We start from the raw sequence: 27,228 nt of genomic DNA, 5'->3' as shown, positions 1-27,228 counted from the left end.
AGCAAAATGACGAAGAATGGAGAACAAGAAAAAGAAAAACAGACTGTCCCAGAGATCGAGAAAATAGATCATGGAGGCACGAAACATTTCATTAAGTGGACTAGGCTAGGTTTCTGGAAAAACTGATTGATCTTACAATCAGTGTTAAATCACTCCATTCTTTGACTATAAAACATGGGAGAAAAAGGTAACAGACAAAAAAATCTTTAAATCTGCCTGTAGTGCCTGAGACAAGGCAACCATATGGCATAAGGAACATGGGGGGTGGGGGGTATAAAAATCTATCTAAGTCTTAAACTACCCTCTTTCTTGTTCTGAACACTGAATCAAATTAATTCTTTTGGGCAACAGCAGGCTACCTATAATGTTCTTTGTAGACTTAGTAAGTTCAACTTCTTTCTAAAAGTTTTGTAATACTTATTATGACGTAACTCACAGAACATTGTTGAATGAATGCATCAAGGTAGAATAAACAGTTCAATCCAAAATAAAAGAGGAAATTTGCTTTGACTATTTTAATACTTTCCCTGACTTTTTTGTGGAGAGGGGTTTTTGGATCATACCTCGTGGTACCCAGGGCTTACTCCTGGCTCTGGGATTAATACTTAGGGATTACTACTCGTGAGGTTTAGAGGTGGGATCCTGGGGATTCAGTCCATGATGGTAGCATGCAATGCAAAAGCCTTATCCACCGTACTATATGTAACTCAGATGGAATTATTTTTAATATAAATTAAAATTGGTATATACTTCCATTTTAACTATTTAAGTATTTAAAACTCAGACTATAATGATTTGCCGTTTTCGTATATCTCATCTTCATCAAATTCTACCACTTCACTTGAAGCTGTTAATGTCTTATGTATAACACTATGAATTTCATTATCTTCTTTCTCTCCCTCCTTTGTGAGAAATAACTAAACCTCTACATTCTGTATTTTTCATTTGTGTATATTTTTCTATTTTGTTACATGTGTATCATATCAAACTGCATATATTTCATATTAAACCATATGCAAATAATTTCATATCATTCTGTAACTTACTTTTTCACTGAATGTAGTTTTCATTTCTCAAAATAGTTTTTCTTTTTTCACTCCCTTCTTCCATTTCAAATGAATAATCATTTCACTCAAAGGTAAATGAGTAGCCAATCATTTAACTGACATGTAGTATTCCACTGCATGAACATACCATCATTTATTAGTTCTATTCATAAGTATTTAGTTTAATTTTTGGCTGCTGGGAAAGAACTACAATGAATGTTCAATGTTATAATAATTTTAGTTATTTTTATTTCATCTAAATTTTAGATTTTCTACCATAGAGTTGATGCTTTGACTTATTAAAATATCACTTTAGACATGTTTATTCTAAAGTATTAATCAGATCTACTATACTCTACATGAGATTCTTAAGAACTTAATCAGTTTTTGTCCTGTATTTTTACAGGTTAACTCTTTCTATCAGTGGTTTTAATTTTGGGGCCACAACTGGCAGTGCTCAGGGTTTATTCTTGGCAGGACTCGGGGATCGAACTCAGCCACAGCAAGGCAAGCACCCTAGCACCCTACCCATTATAATACTACCTTTCCAGTCCCTCAGTAAATTCTTATTTTATTGCTAAATTCCTCTGGTTAATTATTTCTTCAGATTGTCTATAATTTTCCACCACTTTACTTTCAGTGTAGCTGTAATATGTAAATAAACTGGGTAGTCTAACCTTAGGTGATATATTTCCACAGAGACTGAACCTCTGTTTCTGACAGGTACTCCAGAAAATAGCAACCAATAATTACTTTGGGGGATGTTCCATCACACCTGGGGATAGAACTCAGAGCATCACACATTGCTTTAGAATAACTTTCAAGATCAGTATATAAGCTTCAGATTTTTAGACTACGTAAACATTTATGAATTCAAATTTTTAAAAAAACTATATAATGGAAAACCCATGACAGTGAATCCAATAAAATCATTTTTCCCGGAGCCTAGAGTAAAGGAAATACTTCCATGTCAATTTTCGAATCTATTCTGCCATAAATTATGTACCTTTTAAAGTGACTTGGGTTGTTTCTTTTGTTTCTGCTTTTGCTTTTTAAGGGTCATACCCAGCAATGCTCAGAGGTTACTCCTGGCTCCTCACTCAGTAATTATACATGGCAGAGCTTGGGGGACCATATGCGATGCCAGGTACCGATCCCAGGTTGGCTGCATGCAAGGCAAACACCCTACCAGCTGTACAAAGTGATTTGGTTTCAAGAAGGGGTTTAAAAACTCTCCAAACTTATAGAATGCTCAAGGATTTGTATCCTGTCCTAGAAATATGTAGGTGAAAAGAAAAAAGAAGACTAGAATATTCTTAGGCCTTCCATAGTATACCTATTTAAATTTACTCTTTAGATTATTTATTGGTTTCCTTTTTGTGTGGAGGTGTGGAAATTTCAATTCCTTTTAGAAAACTTGTTTATTTATATTCAAACCACCGTAGACTTATTGCCTAAATGTGTCAGTATTTTCTGCAGGAAGACTGTTCTTTTCATTTTCGTTTTTTTGGGCCACACCAGGTGGTGCTCAGGGCTTACTCTTGGCTCTTTGTGTTCAGAGATCACTCCTGGGTCAGCCACATGCAAAACAAATGCCCTGCTTACTGTAATATCACTCTGACCCTCAAATCTTTTTTCTTCACTATTGTATACATACTAGTTTTTCTCTGCACCCCTCTTTAAAAGCAAATTCTTTTTGCTTCACAATGCTTCCAGAGCTCATTGAACTCTCTTAATTTCTCAGAAATGCCCCCTTTCAAGGCTGGCCCTGGACTAATGCCTGGGAACTTGAATGTGAGTTTCCTGTATTAATGTAAATATTTCCCTTATAACAGTGATATGCTGTGCATATAATAACCTCAGTATAAAACAAAATGGGGGGCTGGAGTGATAGCATAGTGAGTAGAGCGTTTGCCTTGCACACTGCAGACCCGGGTTCTATTCCCAGCATCCCATATGGTCCCCTGAGCACTGCCAGGTGTAACCCAAAACCAAAAAAAAAAAAAAACCCAAAACACCCAAAAACAAAAAAACAAAATGGCTTGTCCTGAATACTTGTTTTCTCTCTGAAAATGGATTTTTTTTAAGATTCAGACAGAAAGTACCTATGTGACTACTACCAATGGAAGTTTTTGGCACTTGGTCTAGCAAAGAGCTTCTCTGATAAGACTTCTCTAGCATCACTTCACATATAGTGTGATAATTCATTATTGTTGGAGAAATTAATACATCCTCTGTGACTCTACTTGGAAGGTTTTGCATGGAACCCACTGACCTTTGCCCTATGTGCCATTTTTTGTTGATTTTGCTTTTCCTATTTTACTGTAATAAACCAGTCTCAAATATCAGTAACTGTTGACTTAAGTATAGGGGTTTGGAGACCAAACACCTTTCTATAATTAGTTTACAACTAGCAAATAGCCAGTGGATTAACAGAATTCTGGTTCCACAGATTATATACAACTTATGCAATGTTTCAGTTTTTGGGGGGTGAGGGGAGTGTGGGCCACATCCAATGGTGCCTAGGCCTTACTGCTGACTCTGAATTCAGGGATCATTCCTGGTGGACTCTGGGGACAACATGAGGTGCCAGGGATCTAGCCCAAGTTGGCCACATGCAAGGTAAGCACCTTGCTGGCTATACTATCACTACAGCCCCTGGTTATACACATTTACTAAAAATAATTAATGTGAAAATTAAGAAATGTTTAAGTGTTGGCATTAAATCAATTAAGATGGAGTAAATAGACTAAAAGTCCAGAAAGCTTCAGATAGGTAGCAATTTATGTAAATACAACAGTCCATGCTAATTTTGATATTACTGAATACAATTACATCTTACAATGTTTTTAAAAATATCCCCCAAAATAGGCTATTTCAGTTAATGAAAATCCCAAATGTGTAACTGAGACTTACAAACAGATATCAAACGTTTAATATTATTTTTAGTTAGGCAAGGCTCGCAAGTGGTGTTCAGTGGGCCAGGGGCCTCTCCATGAAATTCTTGGTCAATCATTCCAGAGATTTTCTGGGAGGACCCAAGAAGGGTTGCAGACTGGGTTCAATCCCAAACAGCACATACAGTCCCTGAACACCACCAAGAACGATCACCTGAGCAGAGAGCCAGTAGTAAGCCCTGATCACCATCAGGTTTGACACAAAAACAAACAAAAACAGAGTTTAAGTACAGAAATGCAAGTAACATTAATTTTTAAATGCAAAAGAGAACATAATGTGCTTGCTTGTAATAAAATATAGATCAGAATATTTTGTATTATTATGTGTACCTGATTATTTTAGATACTTATCAGTTGAGAAAAGATTCTCTGGGATCAAATAATGAAGATACAAGCTTTAAAAAGAGCACTGACATGAGTATGTTATTTTCTAAATCAAAATTCTACGACAAATGCAAGAATCATTAGACTTACTTTCTTCCAGCTTTACAGAAACTGATGGATTGTTTCCTGATTCATCGACATTTCCGTCACCACCTCCTCGAGATCTTGAATTCCAGACTTTAATAACTTCAACATCATTGTCACTGCCACTTCCACTTGAACTACTATCTTTTTTTCCTCTTTTCCCTTTTGTTTTCTTCTTTCTATGAGAAGAATAAATCCCAATTATTAAAAAAGCCTAGTAAAGATACAGATGTCAATTACCTCAAATAATCAAGAAGTTGGGATGTTAAATGTATCAACACAGAACAAAAGGTATTCAATTTACTTTGTGCGATCATCAGAGCTTAAACTCATGGAGGTTTCATCGGAATCTGAAGCTAAAAATTCATCCATACTGTCTTCATCAAAATATCCCTGAAGAAAAAAAGGAGATGAATGGTTTAATACTGTATTTATTTGTATTATTTCAACTTATACTAGGAATTGCAATAATAATGCTTATTTCATTTAAAGATAAATTAACTAAAGAATGGAAAAAATGGGGTCGAAGGGACAGTACAGCAAGTAGGGTGTTTGCCTTACACACAGCCAATCCAGACTTAATCCTCGGCATCCCATATAGTTCCCTGAGCACCTCCTGGAGTAATCCCTGAGTGCAGTGAAGAGTAACCCCTGAGCATTGCCAGGTGTGACCCAAAAATCTCCATGTCCCCCCAAATAAAGAATGAAGAAACTATTATAGATTACAAAACACAAAGGAGACATGACAAATATTACTATGTGAGGTTTTTTAATGGAGAAAAAAAGGACATTACTAGAAGAAAATTGATGAAACCTAATTAAAGTAAGGTGTTTAATACTATTAACCCAATGTTAATTTCTAAATTTCAGCAATTTCTATGAATATGCAAGATGAACAATTAGCACTTCTCCCATAATCATAGCACTATAGCACTGTCATCCCGTTCATCGATTTGTCCAAGCGGGCACCAGTAACGTCTCCATTGTGAGACTTGTTGTTACTGTTTTTGGCATATCGAATACGCCAGTGGGAGCTTGCCAGGCTCTACCGTGCAGGCAGGAGGAATCGAACCCAGGTTGGCCGCATGCAAGGCAAACGCCCTACCCGCTGTACTATAGCTCCAGCCTTTCCATAATCATAATGCATTTAAACATACAGAAATGAACAAGAAATAAATTTAGTTGAACCACTGTACCATTAAATAAGAAAAACTGAATATACAATTTGTCCTCATAAATCTGCCTTTTCCCAAAAGTTTGCTTCCAAGTGATACATTTTATCAATTTTAGGTTATTTTATTTACCTTATTTTCTTTGCTAATGTAGTCCAGCTGCAAACACCAAGGATGAGTCCAAATTCTACTCAACATCTGAAAATCTTGGAAGAGTTTTGCACCTGCCTTACCTCTTCCACCTTCATTGCTATTACCTACACCTGTTGGAAAGAATAAAACAATAAGAATAAAATATAGTATCTCTTTATTAATACATTAAATAACAATGTGTTAAGTCTTTCAATCAACTAAATTTCTGAGCTTTATATTTTTGTGATCTCAGTAACAATAATATATAGAATACATAGAAATATTTCTGATTTCTACTGGTAGCAAAGTTGCCCTTATTAAGAGTATATTTTGTCACCTACACTTATAAAATAAAAAATTTTAAATGTCGTAATTTTGTTAGAGATAAGTAAAAGTTTAATATTGCCTTTGTATTCACAAATGATCATAAATTCTATCACAAAATTGTTTTATAAAAAGCCTGCTAATTTATATAGCACTTTAACAACTTTTTCCAACAATTCTTTTATGGTGTTTCCCCAACAATGCTCAGGAGCTATCAAAGTTATATCCACTGATTGTAGAGAAAATTTAATAATGGTACGAAATACTAATAAAAACTCATAAGTATATGGTGCAGCTTATTTTTTCTGTTGAAGAGTTTTTTCCATGCTGAATAATAGAATTCATAGCTATTAAAATAATGCATTTAGGGCCAGAGAGATAGTATAGGATTTAAGGTGCTTGTAATTTATGTTGTGTTAAACCAGGAGACAATCCAGTGTGATAGAAGTAATCTCAGGTACAATTGTGGTGTGCTTTCTGTTTGTTTGCTTAAAGAAGGTAGATTTCTAGGGTGCTCTAAATATTTTCTAAAGCAGGGGTGAAGCGTCAGGCCTATAAGCATAAGAAAGTTTGTTGTAAATCAAATTTGTAGTAATTTTTCACAGCAGAAATAGGAAACTAATATAGCATCCTACTGAAATACATATCAAATGCATGCCTGAATCATTAACAGACTACTAAAGATACTAGTTCTTGTTAATTTTCTTGTTTGGGGGCCACAGCATGCAGTACTTGGAGACAATTTCCACTCAGTGTTTAGGAAAGGAAGTTTCCCAGCAATGCCTAGTGGATCATACAATGCTAGAGCTGGAACCTAGGCCTTCAGCCAGCATAGCAAGTCCTTAGTACACTGATCACTCTCTCACACCTCTCTTCTCTCTCTCTCTCTCTCTCTCTCTCTCCAATTTCTAAAATCCCATTTTTAGAAATTCTGACTCCCCAGATCTGTGATGAAGGACAATAATGTAAACTTCAGGGCCGGAGTGATAATCATACAGTCATACAGTGGGTAGAGAGAGCATTTGCCTTGCACGAGGCTGGCCCTAGTTCAATCCCCGCATCCCGTATGATAAACCCCAAGGACTGCCAGGAGTGATTCCTCAGTGCAGAGAGCAAGGAGTAACCACTGAGCATCATTGGGTGTGACCCCAAAAAAGGCAAAAAAAAAGTAAGCTTTCTAAGAAGCTTCTCGGATTATTGCTGTCATACAACCCAGGTCACAAGTCCAAAATATTAAGACAAAAGACATGTACTTATAGCTTGGAAGATCATAAGTCCAAAATCAATTTCACTGAGCCAAATTCAAAGTCTCCAGGGCTAGATGCCCCATGGAAACTCCAGGAAGAGAGTTCTTGTTGCTTCCAGTCTCTGGTGCCAGCTATCATTTCCCTATCATGTGGCACAGCATGTCAGTCTCTCCCTCTACTGTCACGAAGACAAAGATATCAAATACTTGAATTAGTACTCACAGGATCAGTTTGTAAAAGTGTTAGGGTGTATACCCAGCACATGCCTAACCCAAGTTATATTCCCAGCACTACTGGAAAGGCACCCCCACCAAAAAAGGAGAACAAGGATCCACAGGGACAATCCAGGAGTATTTTATCCCTCATCTGAAATTCAATTACTATTCAAAACTACTTCTTGGGGCCAGGGATACAGCTCAGGGGTACGTATAAATCTTGCATGGCGAGAATATGGATGTTTGCCAGCATTGCCAAAAAGAAAAGAGAAACAATCCCTTTTGCTTATGACATTTAGAGATTTCAGGAACCAGAAGCAGAACCACAATTGGCCATTGGCCATCACTCAGCCAACTACAATGCCTAAATGTCTTAGGTTAAAAGGTTAAACACAAAGAAGAGCTACATGACTAAAATCTTATTATATCTAAAAAACCTTTTGACACTTTTCAAATTACAATGGCAATGTTAAAAAAAAAGTCTATGGACTTTTTTAAGTGTCCTGACACTTAAAAAAGACAATGTTGAGGCCAGAGAGTGCATGGGATAAGGCCCTTGTATTGCAGACAGTAGACCTGGTTTTATCTACAGAACCATATGGTTCCCCAAGCATGGTTGGCTTCAGTCCTGGAAGTCCTCAATATCACTGGGAGCCTGGTAAGGCCCAGTACGGCCAGGCCCTCATACCACTGGCTTTGTTGGCTGAGACTGTGCTGCAAGGGATTCCTAACCACAATTTGGCAGGACCCTTTAAAAAAGAGGCTACGTCAAGCAGCAAATTGGAAGTTGATCACAGTAATATACCTTCAACTCAGATAAAATAAAATGCAATTTACCCATGTCCTGAAAATTATTTCACAGAATCATCCACGTAAATGATTTAAAGTGGCTGATTTATAGAAATTTGAGGGTAAGTTGTCAACTAAGGATTCAGAAACAGCTTTTAAGATTTCCACATCTAGCTTTTCAAAAACTTACTAATGATTCCTTTATAATCCCTCATTTTCTATCTTCCTATGCTAATTAAAAATTAACTATTAGGAATACAAGATACTTTCAAGCATAATGATTTATTTTAGGAAAACCAAGCATTAACAACCGTCTGAAGAACTCTACAGAAGAATTTATACAGATCACCCCGGCCACAGCTATGCCAGTGTCCCAGCATTTGAACTTCACATATACGTTATCTTGTAAATTATGGGTCTCCGTGACGGAAGCCAGGAGGAATGTGACAAAATAAACGTACACAAAATGCCCCTCAATGGGGGCGCCTGTCCAAACAGTCACAGAAGCCAAAAATCTCCACACTCCACAATCGCCACCATGTCCCCAGCTGGACCCCACTGCTCGGATGAGCCTCATCCTGAAATCAATCTGCTGAAAAATTCAGGTATGCAGGTTTTGTGACTGAAGTATTCAGCTTTCATGGGATCAGGGATGGTCTACCACCTCCCATCTCCCTGTACTTCCAGAGCCCCAGCAGTTACAACATGCTCAGAGCTGCTAGTTAGTTAAAATTTTAAGTCCAGCTATATCACCCCATTAAAAATTTTGGACATTCCAGTTTCATACATGTTTAGCAAATCACATGTTCTCATCTTTCCTTATAGCTACGTAGAATTCCATTCTGTATATACACCATACCTTCCTGATCCACATGGTATAGCTAAATATACACAACACAAACTTAACAATGTGTCTGTCCAGATGGCAGGCTGGGAATGGAAGGAAACAGGCTAGCTGGGTGGCCTGGAAAATCTAGTGGAGGGAAGATGACACTGGTGGTGGGTTTGGTACTAGAACACAGTATGTCTCAAACCCAACTATGAATAAGTTTATAAATCATAATTCTTTATTTTTTCTAAAGTTAGCACTATACAGATCAATTTAGAGGGTTCCAGTGGTCAATTGAGAGTTTCCAATTCCATATGTAGTTAAGCTAAGTGTTCTATTTTTATCAAAAAAAAAGAGTGTGGGGAAAATTGGATAAATCTTAGAAGAAGTAATCTCTTTTGGTCATTCATGTCTGGAGACAAGTTGGTTAGATAACACATTACCACAGGCCAACACTAAACTTCTTCAGAATATCACAGTCAATCCAGTAACTCAAAAGAAACAAACTTTTATCTTTTCAATAAACAATGATACTAATACATTTTAAATATTTCTGTGTATTTTTTGCTAAAAATAGCAGCATAATATAGTCCTTGACTTATATTTTTCTATGTTCTTCCTTGAAATTTTATGAATTTGATAACAAAAATGGTTTCATAATTTTTGGGGGGCCCAATAGTGCATGCTCTGGATTTACTCCTCCTGGCTTTAAGCTCAGAGATCACTCCTGGCAGTGTCGGGGTGCTGGGAATTGAAACCAGATCAGACACATACAAAGCATGTGCTATAACCACTGTACTATCCCACAAGGCAAGTGCCATACCAGCTCTAGTCTCACAGATTTTTATTTGCATGTCTTTTAATATAAATATTAAACATTGAACACTGACACAGTAGAATTTTATGTATTTTTTATTAGTTTATCCACATTATTTTACTGAAATAAAAGCTATTTACAGGGACTGGTGTGATAGTACAGCGGGTAAGGCTCTTCCCTTGCACAAGGCCGACCTGGGTTTGATTCCCAGCATCCCATATGGTTCTCCAACACTGCCAGGAATGATTCCTGAGTGCAAAGGTAGGAGTAATCCCTGTGCATCACTGGCTGTGACCCAAAAAGAAAAAAAATCTATTTACAAATTAAGGGACTATTCACTCACAAGTTTGTTGTGTTTTGGGTTTTTAAAAAAACTTTTGGCCAATGCTCAAATGGTGGTGCTCAATGAACACTCCTAGGTAAACACTCAGACATCACCCCTGGAGGGCTCAAGGGGCCATATGTGGTCCCAGGGAACAAACCCAGGTCGGCCATGTGCAAGGCAGGCATCCAACTCATTGTGCTATCACTCCAGCCCAAGTTTGCTTTTTTCCAAAACAATATGTTCCTTAGCTGATTTAGGCAATACTAGTGGTTTCAAAACTAGAGCTGTTTTAAACCACATGGTTCAGAGGTAAAATAGATATAGGAAATGTGTGAGGTTCTGGGATTCAACTTTTATAAAAGCTTTAAAATAAGCTCATAAGCAGTCAAGGGAAAGATGATCCAAATGAGAGAACTATTTATTTACCTCTTCTCATAATCACACAAATACACACCAAAGCATAAACATGTAAACAAACCTAAAACCCCAATGAGCAAATATTTACAGCAAGAAACAGGATGGCATTCAGACAGATTAGAGACAGACATTCTCACAAAACAAAAACCACACCACAGAGAAATAAGGTAAAACAGAAAAGGTATTTTTCTAAAGCAAAGCATTTTACTCTGGTAAGTAAACACACTGTACCCAAATACTAAACTCCTAATAACACTGTAACACTGTCCTCCCATTGTTCATGGATTTGCTAGAGTGGGCACCAGTAACATCTCCATTGTGAGACTTGCTGTTACTGTTTTTGGCATATTGAATACACCACGGGTAGCTTGCCAGGCTCTGCCATGATACTCCTAATATGAGGCAAAAAACACGGGATAATAAACACAGAGATGAATCAATACAAGTGTCTTGAGATAGCTGAGTGACGAAAAAAAGCCTGCCATGCTAGCAGGAGGCTGTGAGGCCATGAATTCAATCTCCCCACACACACCATAATCTCATGCCTAAGAGCAATTACAGTAACTCTGTGGTTCAGGGTTCCAGTAATACAGCCTTATTTCTCATCTCCAGCACAAAACAACGAAGTATATGAACGTACCACAACTAACGTCTGGGAACCCTATGAAGTATTAAAACTAAATTATGCCACGAAGGACACACACAACCATGGCAACCAACACAACTAAGTGACCTGTCCCCACCATCACAAGAATAAAAAAGGGAAAGGAAGGGAAATGAATTCAAAACACAAAAAAATGAAAACAAGGTGTATACATTACCTGTTAAGTGATCTAAGTAGTACTGATAAAGCTTGCACTGAATTGAAGTCATTCTTACAGCTAACACATATTCATGTTTTGGAGGCAAGAACTTTGTTAATGCTGTATAATCTTTCCTCTGTAATTAAGAAGTAAAATAGTTAACCTAAATATGGCAAAACTAGCTGTTCTAAGAGTCATTGTTATTTATAATTAAAATAGGCATATAAATAAGTACCAGATAAAAATTAGGAAAACATTTTCATAAACATATTCCCCCCCTTTGTTTTTGTGGTTTGATTTGTTTTGGGGGGTCACACTCAGGTGTGTTCAGGGCTTATGCTCGGTGGGGCTCAGAGTACCCTGGGTGATGCCATCGACTGAACCCCGGTTGGTCATGTGCAGGCAAACAAGCTACTAATTGTCCTATCTCTCATATTCCCTATTTCCACTTTTTAATCACATATATTTTATATGCATACAAAATATAATGTACTGGTAAAAAGACATTACAACACTTCAGATAGGTTTTAAGATAAAGCAGTCATATTACCAAGTAAGCAATTTAGGTCTCCTCTATACAGAAAAAGGAAAAATATGCTAAGGAGATAAAAGTATAGAGAGCTATGAAGATTTGACTTATGTCTACAGTAAAGCCTATGAAACAAAGAGACATGCTGTCTGACTGTCCTTCTGGTAATATATGCCAATATCCCAAAGGATAATATGGAACTGCAGGGAGTATGTTCACCCAACTGAGAAAATAAGCCTGTAATATGATCTAAGCAGTACTGATAAAGCACGCAGTGAACTGAAGTCATTCTTACAGCTGGCTTAAAGTGCTTATATGAGCACTTTAAAAATAATTTTTGATGTTGCATGTTGGTGAAGGAGGCATACCCAGCAGTGCTCTGGAACTAAACAGTGCAGGGGATCAAAGCCAGGGTCTAACCCTTGCAAAGCACGGGCACTACCACTTGAGCCATATGCCCTGTTCTGAAACTATTAGTTAATAGAATATAAAAATAAGAACATTAATTTGCTAGGTATGTCTACTTGAACTAGAAAAATGCTGCCTAGGTTGTACAATGAAAACAAACAGAGCACATTTGCCTTACCTGGTCATATTATATTCAGCCAGAAAGAGAGCCCATCTCATCTGCTATATTTATGAGGCTACCACTACTAGTACTTAGTATCTGAAGTAAAAGTGGGGCTCTTGAAATCTATTAATTTGTTAGCTCAGTCTCTATAAAAATCTAGTTTATATAAGTAGTGAATTTTGTGAGTAATTCTTACCACAGATTCATAAGCATCTATACGTAAACATCATTAGCCCATTTAGATTATTGTATATACTCAAAAGTAAATGCTTTGTTCAGAATTACATTAAAAAAAATTCCTCCAGGGATGGAGCAATAGCACAGCGGGTAGGGCATTTGCCTTGCACACAGCCAACCCGGGTTCGATTCCAGCATCCCATATGGTCCTGAGCACCACCAGGAGTAATTCCTAAGTGCAGAGCCAGGAGTGACTCCTGTGCACAATGACCCCCTGCACAAAAAGCAAAATAATAATAATAATAATAATAGGAGTAGGTGTTGGGGCTGGATTGAGCTATCAGGGCGAGCCCATGCATACTGTACCATACTATGGACAGGAACATAGGGACCCATGAAAATGGGAGAGATTTCTCATGTGTCCTGACTGGTTTGGATAAAGCTGAACATTTTCCCCCTTTTCAAGCTGTCTTTAGAAAAATAATTTCAGTCTATTGAAAAGAGCAGTTTTCCTTCTCTCACAGAAGCCAGGCTGGTCTTTGACATGCAGATGGTGTTAGCCAGGCCTGACCTTTGAGATTGTAAAATGCAGGCTTGGGCCCAGCATAGTCTTTGGGATGTAGATTTCAGATGCCTGCCCAGTTTGTATTTGAAGTGGCAAGCACAGCCTAGTCTTTGGGATGTAAATCCAGGTGCCTGAAGAAGGTTTCAGTTTTGGTTTTGTATCCAGGTGCCTGTAGAAGGTTTCAGTTTTGGTTTTGTATCTTCCTTCTCAGTTCTGTATCCTTTTCCCGAGGCTATAGGCCACCCATACAAGGAAACAATATGTTTCCAATGTCTCAATTTCTCCCTGTAACTTCTTTTGATGCCTTTGGTGAAGTCACTGTATTGAGCCCTTTGGGGGTACCATGATCAATAAAAGGAGATCCATGAGGCCCTCTGCCTTTGCTAAGAGCCAGAGAGAGCCTTAGTCCTCCAATCAAGACATTTCTTCCCCGTTCCTTATCTCAGCGCCTCCGACCACATGAACGTTCACACAACAAGTAAAAAAAAGTAGTAGTAGTAGTAGTAGTAGTAGTAGTAATAATAATAATAATAATAATAATAATTCCTCTAGAATTCATAGTTGTGCTTCCTACAACCAGTTCAAATAAATGAGCTTTTAAATGCCCTATTAAAAATAAATAGAAAAAATGCTACATTACACAATTAGGGGACTGGAGTGATAGCACAGCTGGTAGGGTGTTTGCCTTGCACACGACCGGCTCAGGTTCGATTCCCAGCATCCCATATGATCCCCTGAGCACCGCCAGGAGTAATTCCTGAGTGCAGAGCCAGGAGTAACCCCTGTGCACTGCCGGGTGTGACCCAAAAAGAAAAAAAAAAAAGAAGAAATTAAATACTGGGGCAGAGTGATAGAATAGTGGAGAGGGCATTTGTCTTGCATGCGGCCAACCCAGGTTCAATCCCCTGCATCCCATATGGTCCCCCAGGGCCCTGCCAGGAGTAATTCCTGAGCGCAAAACCAGGAGTAACCTCTGAGCATCACCAGGTGTGACCCAAAAAGCAAAACAAAAGAAAAAAAATCAGGGGCCGGAGCGATAGCACAGCGGGGAGGGCGTTTGCCTTGCACGCGGCCGACCCGGGTTCGATCCCCGGCATCCCATATGGTCCCCCAAGCACTGCCAGGAGTAATTCTTGAGTGCAAAGCCAGGAGTAACCCCTGGGCATCGCTGGGTGTGACCCAAAAAGCAAAAAAAAAAAAAAAAAAAAAAAAAGAAAAAAAAAAAAAAGAAAAAAAATCAAACACAGATAGGAAAATGGTTCAGTGGTAAAGCACAATGCCTTGCACATGTGTGGCCTTAGGTTTGATCCAGAGCACCACCCCACCACACACACACGTTAAATACTGCATTAGCTTCCACAACTTACCTACCAACATCCTGAGCTGAGAGCTGAATTCAGGGCCTCACACATGCAAAATCCATGCTTTACTACAAATTGAGGGACCAAAGAGATACTAAAGCAGGCAATTGGCACTAGATATGGCTAAGCAGGGTTTGAGTACTGCCCTAAGCACTACCAGATGTAGCCCCAAACTAACTAAATAAAACACGATTCAGGGCACTTTTGTAAAACTACATATTGATAAAGGAAGAAAGCAAGCACTGAAGTTTAAATTCAGAAAATATTTTGGAATTAAAAGACAATACAGAAATAAACTTTTATTACTATGGAATGTATTTGTACCTGAACACATCCAGCTAACATCTCATAGAGAATGTGAGCACGCTTTTTCATCACTCTAACATCTACCATGGTAGAATCAGCACATTGACCATTTTGAATCGGATTTATAAATCTATTCCTGAACTCCTTAATAGATCCAAGCAAATTTTCCTTGATGAAGTTAACCATGCAGTGATCTATAAGACATAAAATATATTGATAATGGCTAAGAGTAACCAAAAATTCTCTGGTGAAATGCTTGTTTGAAAAACACAGGCTACAGAATCATTAAAACTAAGCTACAAAGGAAAAAAACATCAAGCTGAATACAGAACACTGGTTATAAGCCTAATCTATAACAAAATAGCCTAATCTGATGAGAAATTAAAATTAGCCATCCCTAAATATTAAACATAAATGTTTTACAAAACACTGAAAATAGTTTTGATTTGTTTTGGGCCACACCCAAATATCCTCAGAGCTTACTCCTGGCTCTGTGCTCAGGAATCACTCCTGGCGGGTTCAGGAGACCAAATAGGGTGCTGGGAATTGAATCTGGATTGGCCACATACAAGGTAAATGCTCTACTCATTTTACTGCTCCAGGCCCTGAAAATATTTTTGACTCACTATTCCCTATAAGATATAAGGCAAAAAACAAGTATTTTTATGATCAAGCACATCTGATGACAAAATTATACTTAATCAAAATATTAAATCAAGTTGCGAGCTATTACAAATAATTTTGTTAACTGATTTAGTACCAGAATTCTGTAACAAAGTCAACATTTATTCTATATAGGGCCATAATGTGAAATGGTATTTGTATAAACAGGGTAACAGAGAAGGACGAATTTAGAATAAAGTAAAATAAAGGCATTAATAAAATAATAAGCAGTGTTGGGGCCGGAGCGATAGCACAGCGGGTAGGGCGTTTGCCTTGCACGCGGCCGACCCGGGTTCGATCCCCGGCATCCCATATGGTCCCCCAAGCACCGCCAGGAGTAATTCCTGAGTGCAAAGCCAGGAGTAACCCCTGAGCATCGCTGGGTGTGACCCAAAAAGCAAAATAATAATAATAATAATAATAATAATAATAAGAAGCAGTGTTATAAATAAAAAACCTTCAAGTTATTATAAAATGACACAGATAGCATACAAATAACAAAAACAAAAGGCTATCACAGTGGATTATAATGAGAAACTTCTAATCGTTATATGCTTAGTAACTCATGCTCTATTCTGTGTTACCACCAAACAGATATAAAAATGAGACAAATCCACAAGTCACATCCCTGAGTTCATATCACCTCTACTCAGTCTCATCTCAGCAAATTCTATTCTGACATGGACTAAACAGCTTTCCTTCCAACTCTAGATTCCTAAAATATTCGTTTTAATTGTTTTTTTTTTAATCTCTGGTTAGTAGCTATAACCCAAACTGTTTTACTTTGTTACAATGTTTCCTGAGTAGACAGAAATAAAATGGTATTTTAAAGGCAATCATGAAGATACTTTGTACATCTCAAATACAGTGCTTAATTTCCAACATTCATAATGACAGATTTATTAACTATAATTTACTATTTTTAAAGCATGCTAACTGGAAAGTATGATATTATTTCACAATAGACAAAAAAAGATCTATTAATTCTATAATCAGAGACTACAGAAAAGAGAAGAAAATGGCAAAGTAGCAATAATATACATAAGAAAATGGTAATACTCTACAGCAAAATTGCAGATTAAGTAACTTACATTCAATCAGGTTATTTTGAAGTGGTGTTCCTGTTAAAATAATCCTTCTCCTTGATCGTATAGAATTCATAGCCTTTGAAACAGCAGATGCTTCATTTTTTAAAATATGGCCTTCATCACAAACAACAAAGTCAGGACCTGTTAAAATGTATGGAAAAACAACACTTAACATATAATAAACTGAAAAAAATTCAATTAAATAAAAAACTTAAGTTTACAGTACTGCACTTGTGCCAAGGCGACACAAAATCTAAGAGTGGTCAGATTTGGGGTCCAAAAAGATAAGCTGTAAAGGTCTGCCTTCCATATAACTGTCTTTGTTTTGTTCTCCTTAACTACATAATGAGGTAACAGAATCTTGTAGAATTCAATGATAGTCAAATAATGTTGGATTTAATATTGGTTTGTCCTTTCTCCTCCACTGCAAGAAGCGAAGATTTACTGAGTTAAACCCATCACAGTGCTAAGACACTCCCACTCCTCTGTTTATCTTTAATTTTTCCTTTGTGCTTTGCTTCCCCTATCTGTTAATCAGTCATATCCCCAAATCAGAACCAGTGACTTTTAAAGTCAGATTCCTCTGGATTTTTGTCTATGCAAGTGAAATATTGCTTTTCTCATTCCCTTATGTCCTTTGAATAGTTTACTTTAGAGAGATGTCCTTTTTATGTAGACACAGGAAGACAGTTAATGCTATGCTTTTGTAACTTGGGAATTAACTGACTGAACAATATTTACTCCAGAGCATTTGTCATTATTTACTGAAGTCTCAGTTGCCCTTAGTTCCTAACAACCCAAAAGGAGGGTTCCGACTGTCTGCCATAGAAGCAGGGGGAGGGATGGGATGGGAGGGTAGGGGTACTGGCGACATTGGTGGTGGAAAATGTACACTGGTGGAGGGATGGTATTCAATCATTGTATGACTGAAACTCAAAGATGAAAGCTTTGTAAGTGTAAAAAAGGAGGGTTCCAATGAGGGACTTGGATGGACCCAGGGCAAGCTGTAAGCTATCCTGGCACTGAAAAGGGACAAGCTGTAAGCTACCCTGGCATCAGAAAGGGACAAGCTGTAAGCTACCCTGACATCAAAAAGGGACAGGCAAAGCACCATAAAAATTGTAAGAGCAGGGTCATGGATAAACTGTCATGACCCAAAAAGAAGCAACCAGATAAGGACCCTGCTGGGATTAGGATGGCCTAACCTGGCCTGAGGACTGTAGTCTGGGATATATACTGAGATGTCCCCAGGAGAACCTGAGCACCACCAGGAGTGATTCCTGAGTACAGAGCCAGGAGTAACCCCTGTGCATCGCCAGGTGTGACCCCCCCCAAAAAAAGAAGTAAATTTAAGATGACCATTTAAATGGATTTGGACTAAGTAAAGGGGAAAATAATACATCTTAGATGGAATTTCATCCTTTGGCGGATTTCCTTGTAGGGTATTCTGCCCTAGAAGAATCTTCCCCTGAGGGAAGGGCTTGACATCTGTTGTTTATATAACCATACCTATGTGTAATTACTACCCCCAATCCTTCATGATTTCTCTATAGCTAAGGCTGTGAGATTAGGCAGTGGGAGACTGGAATGAGGTGCAGTGTAAGACTGGAATACAGGGCACACGGAGAGATTGGAATAAATGGCAATTTATCACCAACCAGCTTGGACCCCGTTTCCTCCTTCATTTGTCTGTCATCGTCAGCCGGCCAGGGTGGCAAAGTGGCTCCTGACCACCAAGTGCACATAGCACACGCTCACACATTTTGAACTCACAACACAACAGTGTATAAATGTATTTACATGCACACTTAAACTGGCCAAATGTTAAATTTTATGCTATATATATATATATATATATATATATATATATATATATATAGTCAGAATTTTGACAGTTGAAGACCTCTGGAACCCAGCTACAGCCATGCTCAAGGCCACTCTCCACATGTCCATACAAGCCTCACGCATGAAGGGACCGGCAAGGAATCCAGGTGTGCGGGACCCGGGCCTGAGATCTCCAAGCCTGCTCAGATTGGGACTGGGCCTTCTGCAAACAGACCCCTCATATTCCAGTAGCTTGGCAGCCACACCCACCAACTGCCTGCAGCACCGTGTAATCCCACCAACAGCCATCATCCAGAGACTATAAGACCAAGCTCCTGGAAGCGCGTGGCCGCTTTTGTAATGGACATCTAATAGCCTTGTTCTCCCTTCTGGAGAACCTTACAAGCTACCAAGAGTCTATTGCCCGCACAGGAGAGCACTGCAAGCTCTTCATGGCATATTTATATCCCAAATACAGTAAAATACCTCTCGGAGAGCCCAGCAAGCTACCGAGAGTATCCCGCCCGCACGGCAGAGCCTGGCAAGCTACCCGTGGTGTATTCCATATGCCAAAAACAGTAACAACAGGTCTCATTCTCCTGACCCTGAAAGAGCCTCCAATCGTTGGGAAAGATGAGTAAGGAGAGGCTGCTAAAATCTCAGGGCTGAGTGTAATAGAGACGTTACTGCTGCCCAATCGAGTAAACTGATGAACAACGGGATAACAGTGATACAGTGATGACAGTATATCTAGTCATCAGTGTATTTTCTCAACCAATTTGCCAAAATAAATACTTAGAATGACTTAAGGCAATGTATTATTTTATGAAATTTCTAAAACTTTCATCATTGTAATAAGGTAATATTTTTAAAATAAGGTAGTGAAAACCCCAAAACTACCTCAGAAAAATAAAATTTAATATGTATGAAAAATAAAGGAGATAAATTGTGTTATAACTAGAAGTTACAGTTACTGACTATAAGCAACCATGCACAAACACTATTCTCCAATAGTAAATTTGTTACAGATCACTAATTCTCAAACCACATGTGTAAGGAGACTGAACAAATAATTAAATGGACAGAGGGGCTAAAATCTCACTTGGAAAGACAAGTTAAACTGATTTTAAAAATCTAATATGAACCTAAGATAATGAGAATGAAAAACATCATATGGTAGTGGATTTAGAGTTGAAAACATTCTACACTAGGAAACAAAATGCAAATACCTGAAGGATGAATAAAACGAGAAACAACTACTTGGTAGTTACTGAATTAGTATTCGTTAAATAAAACATAAACACCCTTTTTATTCAACTTTCTTCTTTATCTCAGCACCTATAAATATCTTACCAGGATCAACCAAAGCTTTGTTAAATATTTCTTTAAGTTTTCTACTCTTCACATTCCTTCCTTGAGCAAGATTCCTGTACATCTCATAGCCTATGATCATAACGCCACCATCTTCTTGCCATCTCTGCAGCATGTAGCTTCTATCCTGAGGACGTTTCACAGTCGCTAACTCAGAAACCTTTTATGAAAAAATAAAAATATTAAGTAGTTATTATAAAGTCATAAATACAAAATATTTAAATACTGAAACAAGCATCACTGGTAATTAAAAAGTTTTCTTTTATTATATGAATGTAATGGACTAATTTCAATAACAAAAACATTTAAAATATGGTACCTCAAGTTTTTCATCATCTTTTAATCCCTCTTGCCACTTCTCAAATTCATTCATCCAATTCAATGCAGTATTAAGAGGACAAACGACTAAAGCAGTGCTGAAATCCAATTTCTTACATAAAAGAACTGTATGAAGAAAACTTACCACCTACAAAAAAATAAATAAAGTTGCCATCTTCATTTAAATATCTGTGAAAAAGTTAAAAAAATTTCAGCTATCTTACTATTTATAAGTTAGACTTTTTTGTCATTTCTTTCTTTCCTTCCCCCCCACCCCACCCCACCATACCTGGTGATGCTCTGGGTTTATTCCTAGCTCAGGAATTACTGCTAGCAGGCTTGGGGACCATATGGTATACAGGAATCGAAAGCAAGCATTTTACCTACTATATAACCTCTCAGGGCCCTTTTGTCTTCTTTTTTCTTTAAACAAAGCATAAATCTGAAAAAACTCAGAACTTCCAAACTAGTTTAAGTACAAAGAAAATACACAATAATTAAAAGTTAAAGTACATTCATTTTGGTTCCTACTCAAAAATGCCATGTTTTGATAACTAACAATAATATGAACATGGATTTAAAAATAACTACCAAGTCCCTTGTCTCCACAATTTACACATATAACTTTTTAGAAAATACCACTGTTTATTCAGAAGAAAATTATGCTGAAGAATACCATTCAGTTTTTTATCCCTTAATGGGGAGAGGGTGGCAATGGGGGACAAATGGAAAACAAAATATCAAATGCTTCTTTTCCAGCAGGTCTGACTTTGGGGGGGGGGGAATCTCCAAACAATAATAGTGAGTTTTTTGTTGAAATATTGAATGTAATCAAAGTAAAGTGAAATTTATCAGCTACACAGGTGGGGGGGGGAAGTGGGGGGGGGGGTAGAAGGGGTTACTGTGGTTCTTGGTGGTGGAATATGTGCACTGGTGAAGGGATGGGTATTTGAGCATTGTGTAACTGAGACTTAAGCCTGAAAGCTTTGTAACTTTCCACATGGTGATTCAATAAAAAATTTAAAAATTAAAAAACAAAAAAAAGGTTTGGACCATACCAGTAGTCCTCAGACTACTCCTAGCACTGTGCTCGGTGCCACTCCTAGTGGTGCTCAAGGGATTTCTTTCAGGCACTGAACTGGGATTGGTTGTGTGTGAGGTTAGCACCTTAACCCTGATGTGATCCCTCTGGTCCCTTTCCAGCTTGAAAGTGTTCTGATTCTCTAAACCTACAATTATCGTGTGTGTTAATTACATATATGACTCAATGAAATCCTATTCAGCTATTTAAAAACACGAAATCCTGGAGCTGGAGAAATAATACATCAGGTAGGTCTTGCCTTGAAATATGGCCTGCCCAAGTTCGATCCCCAGCATCACATATGCTCCCCCTAAGCACCAGCAGGAGTGATTCCTGAGTGCAGAGCCAAGAGTAGGATCAGAGTTAGGACAAAAAAAAAATTTAAAAAAAATTAAATCTTGCTATTGTCACAACATAATTAAATCTGAAGTGACTATGCTAAGCACAGTCACTCAAAAAATAAAAGACATTTTTTCTGAACTAGAGACATATTAAAGTAGGTAAGGCACTAACTTTGCATGCAGCCAACCAGTTTTTCACAAATGGCCCCTTAACCTGCACCAGGAGTGATCCCTGAGCACAATCCAAGAGAATGCCTTAAACACTTCCAGGTAGAAGCCAAACCCCCCACCTACAAAACAATAAATTTTTAAAAGACATCTTTCACATGTAGAGTACAACAACCAAAACTAAAGACAGTAACATAACACACCAAAAGAAATCTTAGAACCTGTAAAAAATAAGATGCTTACCAAGAGGAAAGGGAAAGGAAGTGATATATACAGAAAGAGAAGAGGGATTAATTTAGCTGGCAATGAACGTGGCACTAGAATTTTGGTGGTGGGTATAATGAGGTATATATGCATCCCAATAGAGAGCAGAAATGCCCAGATCTACTAATTTATTTGTTTATGTATTCTCTTCCTCCTCCTCCCCAGGAACTCTCAAAGGAAAACTGAAAACAAAATTGATGGATTTTGAGCAAATATGTCTCAGAATCCAGTGCTGTATACTTTTTTATGAAAATCTAGTGTTTCACTCCAGTGAAAATGCAAAATCTAAATAGTATTACAAAATTAATAAATAATTTTTTATTTAAAAAAAGCTACACCACAGACATATAAATTCACTAATTTTACATCTCTGCTACAACTTCTGCCATTAGGAAACTAACATTTCCACATCAGAATTCTTGAAACTGGGGCCAGATAGATAGTTCAGCAGGTAGGGCACTTCCCTTGCACACGACCAACCCCAGCATCCTCATTTGGTACCTGATGTACCACCAAGAGTAATTCCTGAGTGCAGAATCAACTGAGCATTGATGGGTGTGCGCCCCCAAAAGAAAATTTTTGCAGTTAGGGACTGGACAAATAGTACAGTGGAAAGGGTGCTTGGCCTTGCACACAGCTAACCTGGGTTCAATCCCCAGCATTGCCAATAAAAATTCTTAACTGCAGGGCTGGAGTGATAGCACAGTGGGTAGGGCATTTGTCTTGCACGCGGCTGACCCGGGTTCGATTCCCAGCATCCCATATGGTTCCCTGAGCACCGCCAGGGGTAATTCCTGAGTGCAGAGCCAGGAGTAACCCCTGTGCATCGCCGGGTTTGACCCAAAAAGAAAAAAAAATTCTTAACTGCAAAGCCTGGAGTGACTCCTAAACATTGCTGGGTATGAACCCAAAACAGAAACAAGCAAACAATCAAAAGGATTTTTGCAGGTTTTACTAGCCCTATTATGGCATTCCTTTATTTCAGTGGAATTTCTCCTTAAACAGAACCTCCTTAAAAACTGCTTTCCTGCGGCAGTGTCACAGTACAGTGGGTAGGGCATTTTCCTTTCACAGGGCCAAGGCGGCCATCGCATATGGTCCCCCAAGCATTGCCAGGAGTAACTTCTAAGGGCAGAACCAGGAGTAACCAACACCCCAGCCTCCCTGCCCTGCCCCCCATCCACCTCACTCACCCCTGCCCTCCCCCACCTCCAGTATGGCAGAAAAACAAGCCAAAAAATGCTTTTCTTCCCAAGGCCCATTAACCTTGATTATCTGAAAGCAAATATGTATTTTAAAATCTCTCTTCCATCACAATATAAGCTTCTTGAGATAAAGATCTCATTACTCTTGCTCCTCTCTTTATTCTCTGCACCTAATGTTCCTGGGGCATAATAGAATCTGATAAATTATCTTGAATAAATCAGTAAAAACAAAACACTTCTGAGCTCTTCAGTTCTTACCTGTAAAGTCTTACCAAGGCCCATGCAGTGGGCAAGAATACACCCTGAACCTGGAGATTTCTTTGTTTTTTTTACAGATTCACAACAGCAATCCCACATAAACTGAACACCTAAAAATGAAAAATTCATTAAGTTCAATTTATAATGCCAAGTTAAAAATCCCTCACAGATACATAAAAACCCCAAACTTCTAAGAAAACAAACTGAAAAAAAGGTCTCAAGAATCTCTTAAAAATAAAGGAGTTTCCCCCACATGCCCAAAGTTAACAAGACTGAATATGAGTACATAACAAAGTTACTTTACTTCACTCATCTTAGCTATCACCTATCTTCTAAAGTTCCCTAAAATGGTCCAAAGAGACATGAATAATTTAAAATAAAAACTAAAGAAAGAAAAGATTCCTATCAAATATGCACTCAGGTTTGTTCATTCAATTAGGAAAAACACTGTTATATAATTTATCTTTTCTATTTTTATTAAAAAGCAAAGACTGAACACTAAAAGAGGCTTATACACAAGGATTAGGATTTGGAGAATTTCTCTTATGAATCAAGTCACATATGTAATCAAAATTGACTTACTGATTTTATACTAGCAAAGCCCAAGAGAGCAATGATTTGGAATTTTTTAATAACAATGTAGGAATATTATTAACAAGTATATCTGAAAAATGCTGAACTATCACTTCCTGAAGGCTTTTAACCAACTACACCTCTTTCCTCACCAAACCATAGCTATGACTAGTCTATACATACCAATTTAGGTGGTACCTAATTTTCCATCTTACATTCCTCATATTGTTTCTGACAGTTCAATTTTGTTCTTCCTCATCATCTAGTCATGTGCTCCCATAACAGGGATCATGTCTACACTATTCAATAACAAAACATCCTTTACTTAGCAGAATGTGAGGGACACTTGAAGACAACAAATACAAGCAAAATGAAACAAAATTCTTTAATCAAAGATCTTCTTACCATCTACTTGATGAGGCTTCAGTTTGATAACCATATTTCTATGAACCTGCACTAAAGGTTCTTTAGTTTCCTCATCTTCATCTAAAACCAACTTGGTTGTTATTGGACACTGGGTAGGTGAAGCATCTTCAATTTCTATCACCTGAAAAAAAAAGGTAGGGGTAATGAGACAGTAAAGTTCACAAAGGTTTTTATGCAATGAGGTCATGATCTTATTACTCTTACCAGAGCAAACTGTCTAAATATAGAAGTATTTATTTCAAAATTACATACTCAGTGTGTTGGTTCAACAAAACCAGTAAAGATCACAAGTTTATATTTTTTTCCAAATTAAAAACATTAATACACAAGACTTTTAATTACTACAAAAAAATCAGTAACTTTAGCTCACTCAATAATGGCGAGAATACAAACTTTTAGTCTCTATGAAAAGCAGTATGGATATTAAATTAAGAAACATCTACACGTCAAATAAAAAGATAACCAGAATACGAAGACATTCAAAAGGATGGGAAAAATCATCTGCCCACCAATCATCTGATAGTGGGTTAATATCCAAGCTATATAAAATACTGGTAGAACTTTGCAAGGAAAAAATATCCAAGCCCATCAAAAAATGGGGAAAAGAGATTAATAATGTCCTAAAAAACAAAGAACAAATGGCCAACGGCATATGAAATGTTCCACATCACTAATCATCATGGAAATGGAAATCAAAACAATGAGCTATCATCTCACACATTAAAAAGAACAACAACTAATGCTGGCCAGGATGCACTGGGGGAAGGGAAAGAAGGAATGTCATTGTGGGAATGTCAACTGTTCCACAAAGGAAAACAGTATTTTCAATCCTCGAAAAACTAGGAATTGAGCATCCGTATCATCTAGCAATTCCACTCCTTGAAATGTATCACAAGGGCCCAGACACAATGCAGAAAGACATGCTCTCCCCATTTCTCCGCGCCCGCACCCCCAGAATGACTGACGAAGAGGAGGAAGCTGCTTGGGACACCAGCAGCCCACCAGCAACCTGCAGTATGTGACTTGAGAGTTTCCGCCAGGTCCCCCGAGCAGGGGGACCGGCGTTTCTCTTTTTTTTTTCTTTAATCTCTCTCTCTTTCCCTCAACTTCTCCTGGGCACAGCACAGCATCTACCCCACTTCTCGGAGCACAAAATGGAGAGACGCACCCAAACGCGCGGCACGGCTGGCGGGGGATCGAGGGCGGGGAAGTACCGGTCTCCGCCCACATCGGACACTTAAAGAGAGTGCAGCCACGTGGGCTTTCCCATTTCTCCGCGCCCGCACCCCCAGAATGACTGACGAAGAGGAGGAAGCTGCTTGGGACACCAGCAGCCCACCAGCAACCTGCAGTATGTGACTTGAGAGTTTCCGCCAGGTCCCCGGTGCAGAAATCTCTCTCTCTCTCTCCTTCAACTTTTTCCCTGGACTTTAGACAGAAACCCAAAACCTAATGTCATCTTAGTATCAGCAATATGTAATGGTTCCTTCTTAATGGGTCGGACTTTTGTGGGTGATCCTAACAAGAATAGTAAGTATTTTGTTGAAATATTGAAGGCAATCAAAATGGTAGCCATCTCTCTAGACTGAACTAAGCTATATCCCCACGCCGGCCGAGAAGAAATATCCTTCTTTCTCGGGAAGAAACGTGGTGTGGTGTCAAATATAGTGTGATGTCCATTAAGCAAACAGACCTGGTGGCGTGGGAATGGGAAATAAGGGGAAAAATTAGGTACATGGAACAGCGGGACGCTGGTGGTATCTTGAGCCGGAGCCGATATCAGCGCAAGACCTTTGGTTCCAGAAACTGCTTGCAGACACTCTACTAGACTATCAACTAAGCCAGAGCCCCACGCCGGCTGATGATGGGAAATAACCATCCTCTTCGGTTTTTTTCCCTTTGTCAGACAGCGTGGCGATTACTAAACAGGCGTGAACTCGGTGGCGCGGGGCAAGGGGGAAAAAGAAAAGTTATGTAACAAACAGCAGGACTTAATATCTCTATATTCTTAGTAATGGAGAACTATCAAATGCCTCATTGGCAATAAGACTGTCTTTTTCTTTTTGGGGGGAAACCCCAGCAACGGTAGTGAGTTGTGTGTTGAAACATGGAATGTAATCGAGATAAGCGCGAATGAAGTGAAACTTATCACGTACAAGGGTGGGGACTAGGGAGGTGGGAGGGGGCGGCAGATATACTGGGGGGGTTGGTGATAGAAGATGGGCACTGGTAAAGGGAAGGGTGTTTGAATATTGTATAACTGACATATTCCTGAGAACTTTGTAACCCTCCACTTGGTGATTCAATAAAAAAAAAAACCAAAAAAAAAAGAAAGACATGCTCATTGCAGCACTATGCACAATAGTCAAAATTTAGAAACAACCCACATGCACAAGAACTGGTAACTGGATAAAAACTATGGTCTGTATACATAATGGAACACAAATAAGGCATAAGAAACCATAAAGTGGAAGGTTTTTCACGCCTCCCTGAAGGAGGTGCAGTAACTTAGTATACCAAACGCATAAATATTAAACATATTAAGCATATTACCTCAATAATTTACTGCAATTTAAAAAAAGAATATCTGAGAATGCA

At 38.3% G+C, this 27,228-nt stretch overlaps 1 protein-coding gene across 6 annotated transcripts in view; it reads right to left on the bottom strand.

Moving 5' to 3' along the window:
• Positions 1–27,228, bottom strand: part of ATRX (ATRX chromatin remodeler) — a 206,638-nt gene that overhangs the window by 42,373 nt on the left and 137,037 nt on the right. For all 6 annotated transcript variants that reach the window (XM_055119813.1, XM_055119814.1, XM_055119818.1 and 3 more), the window contains 10 exons: positions 24,610–24,751; positions 23,632–23,741; positions 20,316–20,462; positions 19,979–20,156; positions 16,805–16,942; positions 15,069–15,244; positions 11,560–11,677; positions 5,776–5,906; positions 4,776–4,864; positions 4,478–4,650 (listed from right to left, as the gene is read on the bottom strand). In XM_055119813.1, coding sequence (XP_054975788.1) covers positions 4,478–4,650; positions 4,776–4,864; positions 5,776–5,906; positions 11,560–11,677; positions 15,069–15,244; positions 16,805–16,942; positions 19,979–20,156; positions 20,316–20,462; positions 23,632–23,741; positions 24,610–24,751 — 1,402 coding nt within the window. The remainder of the gene's footprint in view (positions 1–4,477; positions 4,651–4,775; positions 4,865–5,775; positions 5,907–11,559; positions 11,678–15,068; positions 15,245–16,804; positions 16,943–19,978; positions 20,157–20,315; positions 20,463–23,631; positions 23,742–24,609; positions 24,752–27,228) is intronic.

The sequence above is a fragment of the Sorex araneus genome, chromosome X (genome assembly GCF_027595985.1).
Source record: "Sorex araneus isolate mSorAra2 chromosome X, mSorAra2.pri, whole genome shotgun sequence".
Classification (NCBI taxonomy): domain Eukaryota; kingdom Metazoa; phylum Chordata; class Mammalia; order Eulipotyphla; family Soricidae; genus Sorex; species Sorex araneus.
Note: the sequence above shows the minus strand (reverse complement) of the source record. Positions and strands in the feature narration are given on the sequence as shown.